At 46.3% G+C, this 16,841-nt stretch overlaps 1 protein-coding gene across 1 annotated transcript; it reads left to right on the forward strand.

The window, feature by feature from the left end:
- Positions 1–57: 57 nt before the first annotated feature.
- Positions 58–15,592, forward strand: LOC120507755 (3 beta-hydroxysteroid dehydrogenase type 7-like). The gene is made up of 7 exons (XM_039720800.1): positions 58–246; positions 4,593–4,748; positions 8,210–8,318; positions 12,398–12,497; positions 13,358–13,520; positions 14,419–14,872; positions 15,135–15,592. Exons 1-6 carry the CDS (start codon positions 99–101, stop codon positions 14,856–14,858), a joined length of 1,116 nt encoding a protein of 371 aa, XP_039576734.1. The 5' UTR covers positions 58–98; the 3' UTR covers positions 14,859–14,872; positions 15,135–15,592.
- The last annotated feature ends 1,249 nt before the right edge of the window (positions 15,593–16,841 follow it).

A 16,841-nucleotide genomic window follows, 5' to 3' on the forward strand; every position in this document is an offset into this window, starting at 1 on the left:
AAACTTTAGACTTAGCTCAGAAAACACTGGCTGAGTGCATGATAAGATCCTGGCAGCCTCCTCCTCTCTGCTCCTCACCCACAAAAACATCTGCAGCAATGGATGGAGCCTGGGTCTACCTGGTGACAGGAGGATGTGGGTTTGTGGGGGAGAGGATCGTAGAGCTCCTGTCTCAACAAGACTACATCAAAGAAGTCAGAGTTTTTGATTCAGTAGCAAGAGAAGAAGTAGAAAAACTCAGCACAGGTAAGAAAAGGCCAGCAGCATCGATTTAGTGCCCATAACCCTCCCCTTCCTGGCAGCTGGGATAACACTGGAGATGCCACAGTCACAGGCATGGGGCAGGAACCTGGATAAACAGACTGGGTGAGGAACAACTTCCAGCTCAGAAGCTTTACAGCACAGCACTAAATCAAAGAAAAAAGACCCCTGGGGATGGGTCACCCAAGAGAAGTGTCCCAGTGAGGCTCTGAGTCCCCAGGCAGGGCTCAGTTGTGAGGAGCCACGTGCACACAGGGGCTGTGACATGGGAACTTGGCTGCCCTGCAGTCCGACACAAAGGGGCTAAACCAACACCCTCCTGAGCTGCTCCAACCAGCCACTGCTTCTGAGGGAAATAACTAAAAATCCTGACAGCAACAGAATCAGTCTCAGCACCTACTGCAGGCATTGTGAAATAAATGATGGGAATCATTGAGAGAAACCTGTAGCAGCCTTGAAAAAAGGAGGGGGTGAGTCTCAGTAAGCAGAGATACTGAAATAATTCATTTGATCATATCCCGAGTGATGCCCTCATGCAGGGTTGAGCACAGTGAGATTTGTTGGGGAAAAACATCCTGTTTTACTGGATTCAGGAATACCCATGCAAAACAAGCCAAGGCAGCTCAGGGTGCTCTGCTCAGCTAATGCTGGGCTGGGCTCCCTGTCTGTGACTGCCCAAACCTTCAGCCTGCTTTGAGAGAGGAAAAAATGCTAAGCGAGATCCTGTGGGGAGATATGGACAGAAAGGGGATGCACCCACAGCAAGTCAAGACTCCCAGGGAAATATCACTATCAGAAACCTCCCTGGCAGATGAACTCAGCAGACTGGTTTGCCCAGCTTTCAGGGAGCCAATTACCTTAAAAGCACCCATAATTGAAGAAAAAGCTGTTTAAACCTTAGGGAGGTGCCAAAATCCCTGCTCCAGGAGGGGTCTGTGGCCTGACACCCCAGAAACCACAAGCAATGAGGCAGGAGCAGCCTGAGGGGCCATCCCAACCCCATCCCTCTGCCCCAGGCACCCAGCTCCACCACAGATGTTTGTTCTGTCCCCAGGCCACCCGAGCAGCCCATTTATCTCTGCCCCACCAGGCAGTGGGTACAGTCTGGGTCCTTGATTTCCCACCTAAACTTACAGGTAGAAGAGGTATTACAGGATTAATGTCTTTTTTTTTTCTTTTAACAACAATCTTCACCATCTGCAAACCACATCCTTCCACTCCACACTGGTTTCTGCTTTAAGCTAAAGCAGCTCTCACACACTCCTTCCTCCTCCCCTTCTCCATCCAGCACTGCAGGGCACTGCCATTGTTCCTGGCTGCAAGGGGGGCATTGAATTTTGGGCTGTGGCCTTCCCATTGCTGCAAAAAGCTGATGGGTTTGTCTCTTCCATCCTCTAATTTATCCTCCTGTTTTACCTGTCACTACAATTGTGCCTTTTCCAGCTGACAACAAGAAACAGCTCCTGAGATGCCCTGGCCCAATTTAATTCCTTCATGAAGATCAGCTGCCTCTTCCCTGCTAAACCCAAAAACTTCCCTTTGTTTCTATCAAATTTAACTTTTTTTTTTTTTTTTTTTCCCCTCCAGACTCTGTTAATTCCATTCAGCTCATACTCAAATCCTCCAGCACGGTCCCTCCCAGTCTGATGTTATCTGCTGATTTAATGAACAAATCTGCCAGATTCTTGATGAAAACAATCAAAAAGACTCAAATACAGCAATAAGCCCGGGAGAGCCCCAGGGCAGCCACCTACCACAGCTGGCAATTCCCTGGGAACTGTAATTCCACCAGCTTTGTGCTCTCCTTAATGGGGCTTATTTAGCCCATGTTTTACTGACTCCTTGTGAGAATGACGCTGAGTTTCCAAAGCCCTTCAAAAATCAAGATAGATGACATCAACCTGTTCCACAATATCCCTGCAGCCTGCTACCTTGTCAGAAGAACAAAGGAGGTTTATCTGGCTTGATTTGTTCTTGACAAATCCATGTCAGCTGCTTCCATTCTGCCCATTATCCCACAGGTGCTCACGCACACGTGGTTGGGTGCCTGCTCCTGAATTTCCTGGGGTTGAAACCAAAATGTTCTGTAATTTCCTGCCTCTTCTTTACCTCCCTTCTAAGCACACGTGTTTCATTTGCTCTGCTGAACTCTCCCAGCGCCTTCAGAAGTTCTCCAAAGTAGCTGATAACACACTGAAGCTGCAGGTACACCCCTCACCTCTTTAGGAGCCCTGGGAAGAGCTCATCAGGCCTTGTCAATTTGGAAATTCCTCATGGTTGCTTTACACCAGCTGCCTTAACACAGCTGGTGTGAATAAGGCTATTTAACACTTCAGCCTGGTGGCTTCTAGGCTTCCCCAAACAACAGAGGAGCAGAAAAATTCCCCCCAAAGGCCTGCTGATACCCTGCTCTGCCTCTCAGCAGGAGCAGCCTCCTCTGCACTCTGCTCCTCCAGGCAAGGGTTTTACCTCTGCTTCATGGACAGCTCCTTTCTTTCACCTCTGTTCTCACTGCATCGACTCTGTGCTTTACTACTAAAATAAAATTCACCCTCAATGTTAATTAATTTAATATTTAAACTCCTCAGAGTGAGTCCACTGATCATTGGCTAGGCTGATGAAGAAAGCAGCTGGACCCTTTGGTAAAATTCCTGTCTCCTCCATCCTGGGCTGCTCAGAGGACACTCAGCACTTGAGCTGCTGCCTTGGATTGCATCCCTCCCTTTGGGCCATGAGGAACAATCCTCTGCCCACCTTGCCCTGTTGGATCCTCTCTGAGGGTTTCCAACCATAACAGCCCCACAGCTGGAGCCACAGACCCTTCCCTGCTTTGTGGGATCCTCCAGGAATTCCAGCCCTGGAAATGGTTGGAAGTCCCAGCCCAGGATGTGTGGGGCTCTATGCCCAGGGCAGAGGAGACATCTCCTTCCCAAAGCACCCCCACGAGTGGCTTCTTGCAAATCCCTGAGGAGTGCAGGCTGCTCATCCCAGCTTCTGCCTGTTCCAGTCCCAAAAAGGGGAAAATCCTACTCAAATGTTACAACACTGTCCCAAAGCTAGAAAATTAATAGTAGATGCCAAGAGTAGCCGTGTAAGGAGCAGCTACTCTGGAAGAAGGAGGAGGAGGTAAAAGGGAATAGGGGGAAAATTCTGAGTGGCTCTAAGGAAGGAATTTCCTATGAAACTTTTTTACCCTGTTACATTATTTTCCTTCTTAATCTCCAGTATTTGCAATTTAAACAAAGCTCTGTGTGATGCCTCTTGAAATCACAGGGTGTTGTTTCCACAAACCCTAAACTTTTCTGTCTGAAGGGAAGGGTACAGCCCTGGGCCAGGTGTGTCCTGCTGCAGTGGCACACACAGTGACTCTGCCCACGGCTGATGCACAGCACCGTGCTGAACTAAAACCAGAGCAAACCTGGCTTCTTGGAGTTCAAAAAAAAAAAAAAAAAAAAGGAATTTTGCCCTGGTGTGCTGGATTTAAATGGCACAGTCACTATCAGAGTGCTTTGCCCTGCCCTGCAGAGAGGACATTCCATGCTTTGCAGGAAGGTACAATTTTTTTGTACTTCACAGAAAGTACAAATGCTGATTTGATGTATACATTTTTTAATGATTTTTTTATTTATAATTTTTTAATTTATAAATTAAAATTAGTTGATTATTTTAAATAAATTCATTATTAAATTAATCATTAATTACTTGTTAGTTACTAAATAATTATTAATTTTTTATCTGTTTAATTAAAATTAACAAATTATTTTTTATTTACAAATTTTTTGTACTTTGCAGAAAGTAGAAATGCTGATTTAATTTAGAAATTTTTTTATTTATAAATTTGTTTGATTTATAAGTTATTTTGAAAGTAAAATAAATTTATTTAATTTAAAAATATTAATTTAATTATTAATTAATAAATTTGCCATTATTTATTAATTATTAATTAATTGTTGATTAAAATGTATGTATTTAAAATTTAATTAAAATAATTGTTTGGGTTTAATTTATCGATTTTTTGTACTTTGCAGAAAGTATAAATGCTGATTTAATTTGTAATTTTTTGATTTATAATTTTTATTTATAAGTTTTTATTTATAATTGAAAATTAATTAATTTATTTAATTTTCAAATTGGTTTATTATTTATTTTTGTAGTTGTATTATTTCTTTTTATTATTTATAAAAATAATTTTAATTTTATTATTTATTAACATTTATTTAATTAAAATTTAATTTGAATTTTTTAAAATATATTTTTTGTACTTTGCAGTAAGTAAATGCTATTTTATACTCTTTTTTTCCCCCCTGCACCTCTGCATTGTTTTCCTGCAGCCCCCACTGGTGTGACGGTGATGAGAGGAGACATCCGCGACCCCGGCGCGCTGCTGGCTGCCATGAGGGGCGTGCACGTGGTGCTCCACACGGCTGCCGTGGTGGACTACAGGGACACGGTGCCCTTCGGGGAGATGAGAGCTGTCAACGTCGGGGGTGAGCCCACACCTGGCCCTGGGCCCAGCCCGGCCCTCTCACACCCTGCAGCCTCATCCATCCACCCTTCCTGCTCCCTCTGCCCAAATCCCACACAGCCACGATGGGAGAGGTGCTTAGCACCCTTCCAGCAGGGAGGTTTGCCCCTTTGCCCCTCTGTCCCTGCTCAGGGCAAAGGATGGGAAGGTGCCCAGCACCCTTCCAGCAGGGAGGTTTCTCCCTTTACCCCTCTCTCCCTGCTCAGGGGAAATGATGGGAGAGGTGCCCACAACCTTTCCACTGGGGAAGTTTTTCCCCTTGCCCCTCTGTTCTTGCTCAGAAAGAAGGACGGAAAAGATGCCCAGAATCTTTCCAACAAGGAGGTTTTGTCCCTCTATCCTTGCTCCGGGTAAAGGATGGGAGAGGTGCCCAGAACCTTTCCAGTGGGGAAGCTTTTCCCTTTCCCCATTTATCCTTGCTCAAGGCAAAGGATGGGAAGGTGCCCAGCACCCTTCCAGCAGGGAAGTTTCTCCCCTTGCCCCTCTGTCCTTGCTCAGAAAAAAGGATGGGAAAGGTGCCCAGAGCCTTTCCAGTGGGGAAGTTTCTCCCCTTGCCCCTCTATCCTTGCTCAGAAAGAAGGATGGAAAAGATGCCCAGAACCTTGCCAGTAAAGAGGTTTTGTTCCTCTATCCTTGCTGAGGGCAAAGGATGGGAAAGGTGCCCAGAACCTTTCCAGCAGGGAGGTTTCTCCCTTTGCCCCGCTGTCCTTGCTCAGAAAAAATGATGGGAAAGATGCCCAGAACCTTTCCAGCAGGGAAGTTTTCCCTTTGCCCCTTTACCCTTGCCCAGAACCTTTCCAGCAGGGAGGTTTCTCCCCTTGCCCCTCTGTCCTTGCTCAGGGCTGCTCCTCTCCACTGCTGATCAAATCTGGGCTCAGTTTTGGCACAGCTCTCCTGGGCCAGGGCAGAACTTCCCCTGGTGGCACTGAGGTGGGTCAGGACACACCGACAGTGGTCTGAAGCTGTTTTGTGTGTGACAAGAGCAACAATTAAAATTAAGCCCTGTTCTGGATAGCTCATAGCTTTCCCAGGGATTTTGCCCTGTCTGTACCAGCACAAGGCTGTACCCGTTGAACTGCACCCACCAGAAGGGAGTGATGCTGTTTTAATTAGCAGAGTGATGCTGTTTAATTAGTCAGAGTTCCCAGCTATCATGTATCAACAGGCCACGTGTAACTGAGAGCTCCACAATCCTGTCCTCCTACCACCAAGAGCCAATTTCATGTTTGGTGCAAGATCTGCTTAGAGAAAATTTGTTCATAAATCTAGGAAATAAGCACAGGCTATAAAAATAATGAAATCCCTATTACAGCAGCAATTCCAGTGGTACCTCAGGCTGTTAGCTACTAAAATAGTCGTTAACCAAAAGGAAGGATTTTTATTTTTTTTAATATATATATATATCTCCAACTCAATTACTGCTTAGGGCTTTGACTATTTGCTGATACATTCAAGGGTAACATTTAAATTCCAGCCTTCTTTTCATTGCTGTACTTGTTTTCAAAACTCAATGCTTTTAAGAGCCTGTATTGTGCTCTCTGTGTTCTGAGAAGATTCAGAGCCTGAGGGTTCCTGCTGCTTTTTAGTGGCTTTGTGAGCTCTTCCCCCTCACTGTTGCTGTGAGCTCGGTGCTTCAGCTCAGGGATGATTTACAGAACTCTGAACACCAGGCAAGTCCCCTCCTCAGCAAACCAAACCTCTTGCAGATGTTGGTGACATTCCCAGAAAACCACACATGCAAGGATTTTCCAGTGTGACTCTTTGAGGAGCACGTTCTGGGATGGTTTAACAGGAGCCTGTCCTGCATTTCTGCCTCCCCTTGGATGGCTCCACATGGAACTCCCCAAAATGGGGCTGCTGCCCTCACCAGGGCTCCTCAAAATCCTGAACTCGGAGATTAGCCTGAAGTTCTCTATTAAAATCATGGCAGATAAAAGAATAAAAATGGTATTTGATACCTGCTGTAGACTTCATGGGAAAAAGCAGGGTCAGGAGAGGTCAGGTATATAATCCTCTAGCTGGCTCCTCTGTGCAACTCAGGCCACAGAAATCCATCCAATTACTGCTCTAAGCCCAACAATTTGTGGCTAAATTGGACCATTCCTTTTCAACAGGCTTGTTGCCTCGAATTAAGGGTGCAAGTTAATGGGCTATCTATCATGGCTTTCAGCAAGCCAGAACAATGCTGAGGAGTGGTGGTGTGGCTATGGTTAATTATCATTTCTGGCCAAAATTTACATCTTCTGCTTTGATTCCCTCCTCTGTTTCAACCGCTGGCTGCTGAATCCTGTTATAGCCTTGTTGACTGAATTGAAGAGTTCTCTTCTACAAGAATTATTTTTTCTACCTAGTCACTTAAAGATTTTTTTAATCTGCTTTTTGTTAAGCTGAATGAATTTTAACTCAGCTGTTTCCAGTGATGTTTCTCACCAGGGGTTCTCAGTTAACTTTACATATTGTGATAGGCTCATGGAGAAGCACATTGATTCTTTTCCACTGGGATTTCAGATGGATTTGTGTGCTTGGAAATTATCCTAAACTCAGGATTTCCTTGGTAATTTCAGATTATGCCCTTAATAGCAAAGAGAAGAGAAATCACAAGCCCTCCCACATGTGATCTGCAGACAGGCTCAAGGCAGAGCCTGCTTAGCCAGGCACAAATAGTGTGGAGGTTTCTGGAAGCCAGCCCTGCAAGCTTCCTTTCAGATCTGCCTTACCAGGTTGAAAGGCTCTCAGTCCTTGTCATTGAGGTTCTCACAGGATCAACTTGGATCAAAATCACAATGAATGCAAAAATCACCCCTTCAAGAGTCACAAATCATTCAAACCCACCAAAATACTCCAAAATAACCACACTAAACCACACACACTGACCAACTAATTCAGCCAGAACACCTTCCTCAAAGCACACCATGTTTTGGATTTCTCTGGATTCACATGGACTTGTTAGCTGCCCTCATTATTTTATTTAAACTTCTGCAGCTGTCAGAGTCTGATGGAATTATTTCACCCTGTAGCACCCTGTGGATCTTCTACAGAGCAACACATGTAACTAAAACACTGATCCTTTGTCAGAAGGCTGCAGTTCACCAACAACCTGCCCCCACATGAAAAAAAGATTGAGTTTTGCTCTGCTAAGCCCTCAGCTTCCCTTTGTTAGCAGCTCTAAAGTCCAAGTTAAGTCAGTTGCCAATGGCCATGGAGGATCAGCCACATCAGAGCTATGGATGTGACTGCTTCTCATGTTATAAACCATCCCCTCCTGAGGAAATGCAGCCCTGACCTGGGGCTTCACATCTTTTCAGCCATTAAAAAGGTGGGTTAGTTCCAAGTTGGAAAAAGCCTCTGGGAGTCTCTTTTGATTTGCACAACAGGAATCAAGGCAAGGTGGTTGATGTTTGTCCTTCCCATCCTGCCTCACAGGAACTGAAAACGTGGTCAGGGCCTGCTGTGACCTGAGCATCCCATACCTGCTGTACACCAGCTCCATCGCTGCCGTGGGCCCCAACACCTCCTGTGAGCCCCTGCTCAGGTGAGGCTCAGCAAATCTTCTCCCTTGCTCTGTTTGTCCAGTCAAACAGCAATGCAGCTGCAGCCAGATGGATTTGAGCTACCAAGAAAAGATTTGTGTTCCCCTTCCTGTTTGTTCCTCTTCTCTCTCTTGAAAACCTTTCCTTGCTGCTCTGCCCGTTTAGGAACCATGGATCTTCCCAGCCTAAGCCTGGCCAGTGATACCCCAAGGTGAGAGCTGCACTGCCAGGCTGCCCCTGGATCTACAGCCCTGCTCCTCTGAGCCCCTAAATAATTTTCAGATAAGGTTTCACATGCTCAGAGTTTGGGATATGGCCAAATTACATCCCGCTGTTGGGTCAGAGGTTTTGCTCTCCCTCACAATGAGTCAACTCAAAGGGCAGGTGATGCCCCACTGCAACCACCACACTGCCCCTTCTCCTCCCAGCTCCCAAGGGAACTGCTGGCACGCCTGTGCCCATCTTCTGTTATCAAATGTGGGCAAATCCCAGAAAAAAGTAACTGCCCAAGAAGTCTTAGGGGACAGATGCACTGGTGTGAAACTGCCCTGTAGGATTCAGGTGTAGTCACATCCTTTTGTTACCCGTTTCTGACCTGTAAATTTTACCCTTCTGTCCCTCAAAATCCTTCTTCCTGGAACATGCTCATGGGGACTACCTCCTGGGCTTCAGGGCTTTATGCTCAACCCTTCTCCTCTGTTTGTGCCTCCCATGAGATTGACCCACAAGACCCAGAAGCAGCAGCAGAGCTTTAGAAACCCCTCTGTGGCAAAGGTGGGATTTGGATCAATACAAAGACAGTGGTCAAAATAACAGTTTTGAGGGTTTTCTTGCTTTGATCTGCAGAAGTGACTTTGACAATCAGCTGACACCCCTGCTCAGGGCTCAGCACCAGGATACCTTTTTTATTCCTGGGGCAACAGCACCTGCACCTTGAGAGCTGGGCTGATATTTCTGAAGAAATATCTTCAGAAATTCAGGGGCTGAAGTTTTAGGTTAAATTTGAGGTCAGTCTGATGTGTACTATTGGAAGGCTCCTTGCTGATTTCAAGCCTGGTTGTAGCCACACAAACTGCTCCGCCCCTGGAAATTTGTGTGCCAGGGGAGCTGGCTCCAAGTCAAGTGGTGTCTCCACAGGCTGGACACAGCTGCCTTCAGTCACTTGGCTCTAGAAATTTGAGCCCAGCTAGAAAAGACGTAACTTAAAATTGCCTACAAGCCTAAATTTCATGCTCACAAGTAAGTTAAGGCATAAGCCCCTTGTTTTGAAAAGTGTCTAAGCACTCAAATCTGTAGAATAAATGTCTGGCTTATGAAAAAATCCATGAGAGCAACTCAATCCACTTGGGACCACAAGCACTGGAGACTGTGTCACTGCTAAGCTATGGAATTTGGCCACTAGCAAATACAAATAATTCCTAAGAATTCATGTAGATACAGGCACATCCTTGTCAGTGTTTTAGTCCTGTGACTTAAGGGAGAGATGTGAACAGATGTCTTGAAAAAAGCAGCCCCAGATCTTGCCTGATCAGAGTCCTTTGGCTTGTAGTGGTGGCACCAACAGGGGCAAGAAAACTCACCCAGGTTAATGCTCATGGAGCTATGAACAGCCTTCCCCACCACAAACACCAACAAAGCCACACCTGGAGCCTTTCACTCATTTTGCAGAACACACTCAGATTCTCCCATTATCCTGAGAGGAAGCCCTAGAGAGGGGTCTTCATTCTCCAATTATTTTGATTTTAAATGAAGGGAATTAGATAATGAGAAGTATCAGCCTCCCAGTGAAAACTTACCCCACCTGTCTCAGGAGGGAGCCCAGGGATGACTGGGAGCAGCATAACATGGCTCTGCTTTCCAGACTGAAGGCACAGGTGATGCCTTTCTCCTTCCTCCTCTTCCCATCTCCCCTTCTCCACCCCATCTGTTCTTCCCTCTCCCTCACAGTCAAGGATCCTGCCTTTTCCTTTTCCTTTTCCTTTTCCTTTTCCTTTTCCTTTTCCTTTTCCTTTTCCTTTTCCTTTTCCTTTTCCTTTTCCTTTTCCTTTTTTCCTTTCCTTTTTCCTCTGTGCCCCTTCTCCATCACTGCACTGTAGAATTTATTTACCTCCCTTTTACGTGCAGGGAATTGGCACAGACAAAGCAGGAGGAGCCTCTGGCCGGGGTGATGGGCACAGGGATAATGCTCACACCTCAGCATCCGACAATAATAGAAAATGCCTCTGTCAGTCTCAATCCCTGGGAGACAGGCACTGCTGAGATACCTTCTGACAATGCTGCTCCAGTCTGATTAGCGTTCACTTATCTGGGATCGTTTTGAAAAGCAAGAGCATTATGCTGAGCTCTTTGTTACTACCGAGCTTCAGAGGGGTGGGGGAAAGCACACACAGCACAGCCCAGGAACAGCAGGCAGGTTTGTCCCTTTGTGAGGCTGCTGCTTTTCAAAAGCTTTGCAGGGCAAAAAAAAAAAAAAACAGAGAGAAAAAAAAAAAAAACCAAAAAACCAAACCAACCAAAAATTGATTAAAAAAAAGAAGAAAGCAATTAAAACTACAACTTCTAGATAACCCCCTACTAATTGTCTTGGGTCTCTCCTGGGCTTGCAACAAACCTTGCACAATCAATCTTTTGTCTTGCTTGTTTTTTGGTTTGTCTCTTGTTCATGCCCTGTAAACACGAGGGGGGAGGAGGGTTTTGTGATAGAAGCCCAGGGTGTGTGAGGAGTCTGCATTTCTGATGCTCCTAATTTATTTCTGTTGCTGTAGTGCAAGGAGAGCCTGATCTCAGCTGGGATATCTGACACACAACATGCCAGACTGCTGAACAGGCAAGGGCCAGGCAGCAGCACCAGCCACGTTCTACACAGGGAGATCTGAGCACAGAAAAGAGAAAACAACTTGCCAAGGTCAAAGAGGGAGCCTGAGTCAGAGCTGACTCTCCCAAGGCCCGGTGTTTGACAAAAACACCTCTGCTGCAGATTTGCTGGCCACTGAGCCCTGCCAGGAAATGTATGCAAACCCATCTGCCACAGGAGGGTGAGGATTCCTCTTTGCCCTGTGTGGGGTACCTGGTGCCTGGCAGGTCCTGGTTTGCCAGGTGGACTTCTCTTGTATAGTAAGTTAATTTAAAAACGGGAATAAAGTCTCCAGCAGCACATGGAGAGAGGGAGAGCTCATCTCTGCTACTCAGGGGAGCAAGTGGATGCTCCTTCCCAATGCTGCAAGCCAGGTTTTTTCACTCCAGAGCCCACTGGAGATGTTTAATCAAATCCCATGATGGCCCCAGGCTGATCTAAAACCACTGGGATGAGATGCTGACACCCTCTGGGGAATAGAGCTGCTTTCTGCTTTCTCCTTGGCATTACTCCAGGCCCTGTGAGGCCAGCTCTATGTGAGATCCCACATGAGGCTTTCCCCTGGCAGCTCTAAGGTGGCAGCCTGAGGAGCAGGTTGTCTTCCACAGTCACAGCCCAGTGTTATCTCCTTGTCCTTGGGCTCTGCTTCTCCTTCCCCTCAAGGGTAATTTGTGAGGGGAGATGGAGGAGCAATCCCAGCCCAGCCCTGCTGACTGCAAGGCTTCCAGGAGATCTGCACCACATCCCCAGCAAATGCCTCCCAACTTTAATCAACTCTGTGAGAAAATTAAGTAGCAGTTTCTCCTTTTAGTTTATGGCTCATGAGAGGCTTTTCTCTGCCCCTAATGAAAAAATGAAGTAGAATTGCTCTCATTTTCCTGCCCTCCATCTTCTTGTGCTCTTTTTTACCTTGCTGTGAGTTGCTTAAAAATGTCACTCTGCTGCCTTCTAATTTGCCTGATGGAATGTTATTTCAATCATGCTATTAGACAAAACTGAATCCAGCTCTGAGAAACCACTGCCCCCATGCAAACCTGCCTGTGAACACCCCGAAGCACCTGCTGCTCCCTGGGGCTTTATTCCTCCCAAAGTGCAGCCAGGAGCTGAGCTTCCCATGGCAGAATCCCCTGGGAGCAGGGAATGCAGAGCAAACCAGGCTGGCACAGATGTCCCCGAGCCCTGTGCTCTGCCCCATGGTCACTCCCTGCCTCCCACAATCTGTTCCAGAGGAAATGAGGACACTCAGTACGGTGGGGAAGTGGAGCTGCCCTACGGGAAGACAAAAGCCATGGCAGAAAAAATTGTGCTTGAAGCCAATGGAAAAAAGGTACAAAATCCAGTGGTAGCACCCCTGGAATTACAGCCCAGGGCAGGGGAAAGAGGGGGGTGGTTGGAAAGACCCCACAGCTTTTTGCTAAGTGGAAATCCAACCTCTGTCTGGATTTGATGCATAAACCTCATTGTCCTATGGCCTGATATTCCCACATCAGCAGGAAGCTGCCAGACTCTCCCAGGATCTCAGGGTGCTTCCCTTCAGCTCCAGCAGGAGTGTGACTTTGGATAGGGCTGTGCTAAATTAGAGCTGAAGGAACCTGGTTCACCTCGTTCATACTGAAAATAAATGTAATTTCCAGGGTTTCCAGAGTGACTTAAGAATTAAAGTATTGGTGTAGCCAGAGCCAGCCCCCACCCAAGGTAGCTGTTCAGTGTTTTAGGCTGGCAGTGCAGTCAGCAGCATATGGGTTCTTCTAGACAATTAAGGAGAATGTAAAAATGAGACTTGTGCTCTAAACCACTGCCTGGAGCATCTCTCCCCCAGTCCCAGCTTGAGACCAGCCAGTTGGGCTGGCTTGCTGTGGAACCTGGTTTTGGTTGTTGCAAATCCTCTTTTATACACCAAACTGCAGAGAATTCAAGCCACCAGCACTCTCCAGCCAGGACCTCTCAAGGAGAACCACATGGGTGCAGGTCTGCTCTGAAAAAAAATGAAATCAAACTGGGCACTTGCTTGTGATTTTAGGGACCCAAAGCAGGTGCCAAGCAAGCAGAGCAGCTCTGCAAATGTTGACTCCTCTAGGCCAGTACTCCCAGGGTTTATGTGGGAAGCCCAGTGTCACTGTGGGAGATTCCATCTCTGGGTCCATCTAAACTGGATCCATCCACTGACATCCCTCCCTGATTTTGCAGCTGAGCAATGGTGGCACACTCAGAACCTGCGTCCTCCGTGCCAACACGGTGTATGGGGAGAAGGCAGGGTTCCTGCAGGAGCTGTACTCGCTTGCCAGAGCCAGGAGTGGTGTTCTGAACTACCTGGAGCCTGAGGACGCCGAGCGCAATCACACCTACGTGGGTGAGTGAAGGGCTGAGCTCCTTGCATGGGTGCTCCCAGCTTTAGTCACAGGGGATTTTACACGTCAGCTCAGCCGTAATCTCCCCAGACAGAGATCAGTATGGTGAATGAGCACAAATGGGTTTGGAAGCACAAAACTCAAACTGGCTAAAGGATTTTAAAAGCAGCTTCTTATTGCTACTGTTTTTCTGGAAAGGGTTTTCTTGATTCCCTTTGAGAAGGGTTTCAGGGATATATGGGGGGCAGAGAGAAATTCTGGCTGTGTTTTTAAAATGCTTTTGCTAGGAAAATACATTTCTTCATTAGAAAAAAATTAAACTACCACTACTTGTCAAGTTCTTTACAGAAAAGGCTGCACTGCATAACCAGTTTTAGCAAGCACAAGAAATTATTCACAAAACCTCTAGGAAGAGTTTGTTTTGGTGCCTTTCAGGGGGGTGTAATTCACCATTAGATCATGCAGGCATTCAGTGATTTCTGTGCAGCACACGTATATGTCTTTTTCCAAAAGTGCAGATTTTGAAAATGCTGTTAGAGAAGAATCAGGCCCAGATAAATCAAGTGACTCCTTCAAAGGCTCACAGCAGAGGCAGGGATAAACCCCTGGAGCACTGCCTCCTATTCATCCTGCTCTCACTACAAAACACTGCCCTTTTGCTTCACGTGAACCAGGATCACAAGGCACATTAATTGTCCAGCTCAAAGGGGAGACCAAAGGTTTGAAGGATCTTGGAGGCCTGGATTAACTACTCAGTCTCTCTGCAGCACAGCTGAGCACACACGAGTGCCTCCCTGCTTCCCAGCACTGAAGCTGGCAGATCCAGTGCACTCATTCTATGGTAAACAGGGAAACTGAGCTCTTCCTGAATGCCTGTTTCTCCCTCTCTTATTTCCCCAGGGAACGTGGCATGGATGCATGTCCTGGCAGCAAGGCACCTGCAGCTGAAGGCAGACCTGCTGGCAGGACAGGTGTATTACTGCTATGATGACACCCCAAGCAGGAAGGGTTTCCTGGTCAGGCACCAGCTGCTGGCCAGCGCAGACCCCTCGGTGAGGCTGGGCTCTCACATCCCCTACTGGAAGATGTGGTTGATGATACAAGTGCACAGGATCCTCAGGGCCATCCTGTTCCCGTTCTGGAGGCCACAGCCTTTCCTCAACGTGCCCCTGCTGAACACCATAGTCACCACCTTCTCCTTCGAGACAGACAAGGCCTCCAGGCATTTTGGGTACAAACCCCTCTTCACGTGGCAGGAGAGCAGGCTCAGGACTGCACAGTGGCTGAAAGCAGCTGCAGGGAGCCTGGGACCCCCCCAGCTGCAGGAAAAGAAGAACTGAACAGCACTTTTGGGGTAAGGATGTTGCTGATCACAGCAGCAGGTTTCATCTGAATTCACAGAATGACTGGGTTGGAAGAGACCTTCAAGATCATCGAGTCCAGCCCAGCCCCAACACCTCAACTAAACCCTGGCACCCAGTGCCACATCCAGGCTTGGTTAAACACACCCAGGGCTGATGACTCCACCAGCTCCCCAGGCAGAACATTCCACTCTTTATCCCTTTTTCTGTGAAAAACTTTTACCTGATATCTAACCTGTATTTCCCTTGGTGCAGGGAAGGGATCTTCACAATCTACATGGACCTTTGGCAGGAGCTTTGCAAACACAGAAATTCTGGTACAGAAGCAGAGAGGAAGAAAAACTCACAGGCTGCAAGCTGTGACATCCTTGCCATGCCAAAATCTCAGCTATTTTGTGTCCCACTGGCATTTGAAACCTTCCCTGCACACACACAGGACTTGCTGGCCTCCCTCACTGCCATGGTGCCACCACTGCACAGTGACTTATGGGAACAAGAGAGAACAAGCTCAGCTGGGAGATGGTGCCCAAAAAACACCTTTGTGGTAAAATCAGTGAACCAGTTTTGTTCCATAGCCTGGGAGCCATGGTCTTGGACATTTGGTGAGGTGGCTGTACCTGGCTCAGGCACTGAAGGGATATTCAGTGATTGTTTTGGGGGGGACAAGTAAAACCCAGCAGGTTCTTGCTCTGATTTAGGGTTTAATAAAAAGTAAAAAGAAAAAAATTCCTTTTCCAAAACTGCCTTTTGCAATATGCTTCCTGTTATTCTTTACATGTGGAATACTGAATATCTATTTTAAAATATTATCCCTCTAAAAGGAAAACTTCTAATCTTATGTCCTAGTAAGTCATAGGCTGATTTACCTTTAATTCTATGGATGGAGAAGTGATGTCTACAAGCTTAAAGGTGGCATTCACATAGTTTGTAACTCCAAATCTCTTACCACAGAGCTCTCCACAAAGCAGATTAAAGCCCATGTTCAGCTGCTGTGCTGGCAGAAAGCAACTTCAAGTGAAGGCCTTAGGGGCTGCATTTATGCTAAATAACGTTTGAACTCCAGGAGGAAGAGGTCATTTCAACTCCTTCCATGGCACTGGAGCTCACAGCCCATCTGGGAGCAGCATTTCACAGATGATATTTTCCTCACACAGATGGGACGGGCACTTCCAGGAGATTCACAGCAAAACTGTGGTTTCTATCAGTTTATCAGCTTCTCTATTTTTAAGACTTGCAGAGAGGCTGGTAAATCTACATTATGCACAACTGAGATGTCAGTTTTCACTTGAGCTTGGAGGAATGGGATATTTTTACAATACTGGCTCAAATCGAAAATGTTAATGTCACACTTCTGTGTTCTGTGAATCTGTACCCATCTCTTGAGTGTTCTTGGAGAAAAAGTGTGCATATGCACAAATAGAAGCTTATTTTAATTACAAGTGCCCTGATACTCCTGGAAACAGCAAGTTTCAGCATGGCATCCTTGATAGAAATGATGAAAATTTGCTTCCTGTTAGTCCTGGTAATTACCCAGGAAGGAAAGTGGAGCAATACAGTGAGAGCTGCCAAGTTAAATTCACACTCACAAGAGAATTCTTTTTCAAAATGAGCTTACAGATCAGAAATCAGTTGTTTTGGTAGTTCATTACTAAGCTCATATAACAATAAGTTTGGCTCAAACTGTTACAATCTGCTCACATAGAATTTGAAAAGGTGAAGTGTGTAAATTACCAGTTCCCTACTATTTTCCCCCTTCCATTTGTGCTGGGAGGGGTTAAGAAAGGGAATAATAATATTTCTGATTTTTATATATTCATTACAAGTCTCTTTGCAGTTTTTTTTGCCATTATCCAAACAGTAGCTGACAAATTTAAGAATGTGACAACCTCAATTCCTCATGCACATGCCAGAGCATCACCACAGTGCATCAGTGTTGGCCTCAACAAGTTTTGATGCCTCTGA

Source organism: Passer montanus, unplaced genomic scaffold (assembly GCF_014805655.1).
Source record: "Passer montanus isolate IOZ18808 unplaced genomic scaffold, ASM1480565v1 scaffold44, whole genome shotgun sequence".
NCBI classification, from domain to species: domain Eukaryota; kingdom Metazoa; phylum Chordata; class Aves; order Passeriformes; family Passeridae; genus Passer; species Passer montanus.

Bases quoted from the DNA above. Each gene is read 5' to 3' on its own strand.
- LOC120507755 (XM_039720800.1), top strand. From the start codon at position 99: ATGGATGGAGCCTGGGTCTACCTGGTGACAGGAGGATGTGGGTTTGTG. The intron at 247-4,592 runs GTAAGAAAAGGC...GTTTTCCTGCAG, and splicing joins AGTAGAAAAACTCAGCACAG to CCCCCACTGGTGTGACGGTG. The intron at 4,749-8,209 runs GTGAGCCCACAC...CCTGCCTCACAG, and splicing joins GAGAGCTGTCAACGTCGGGG to GAACTGAAAACGTGGTCAGG.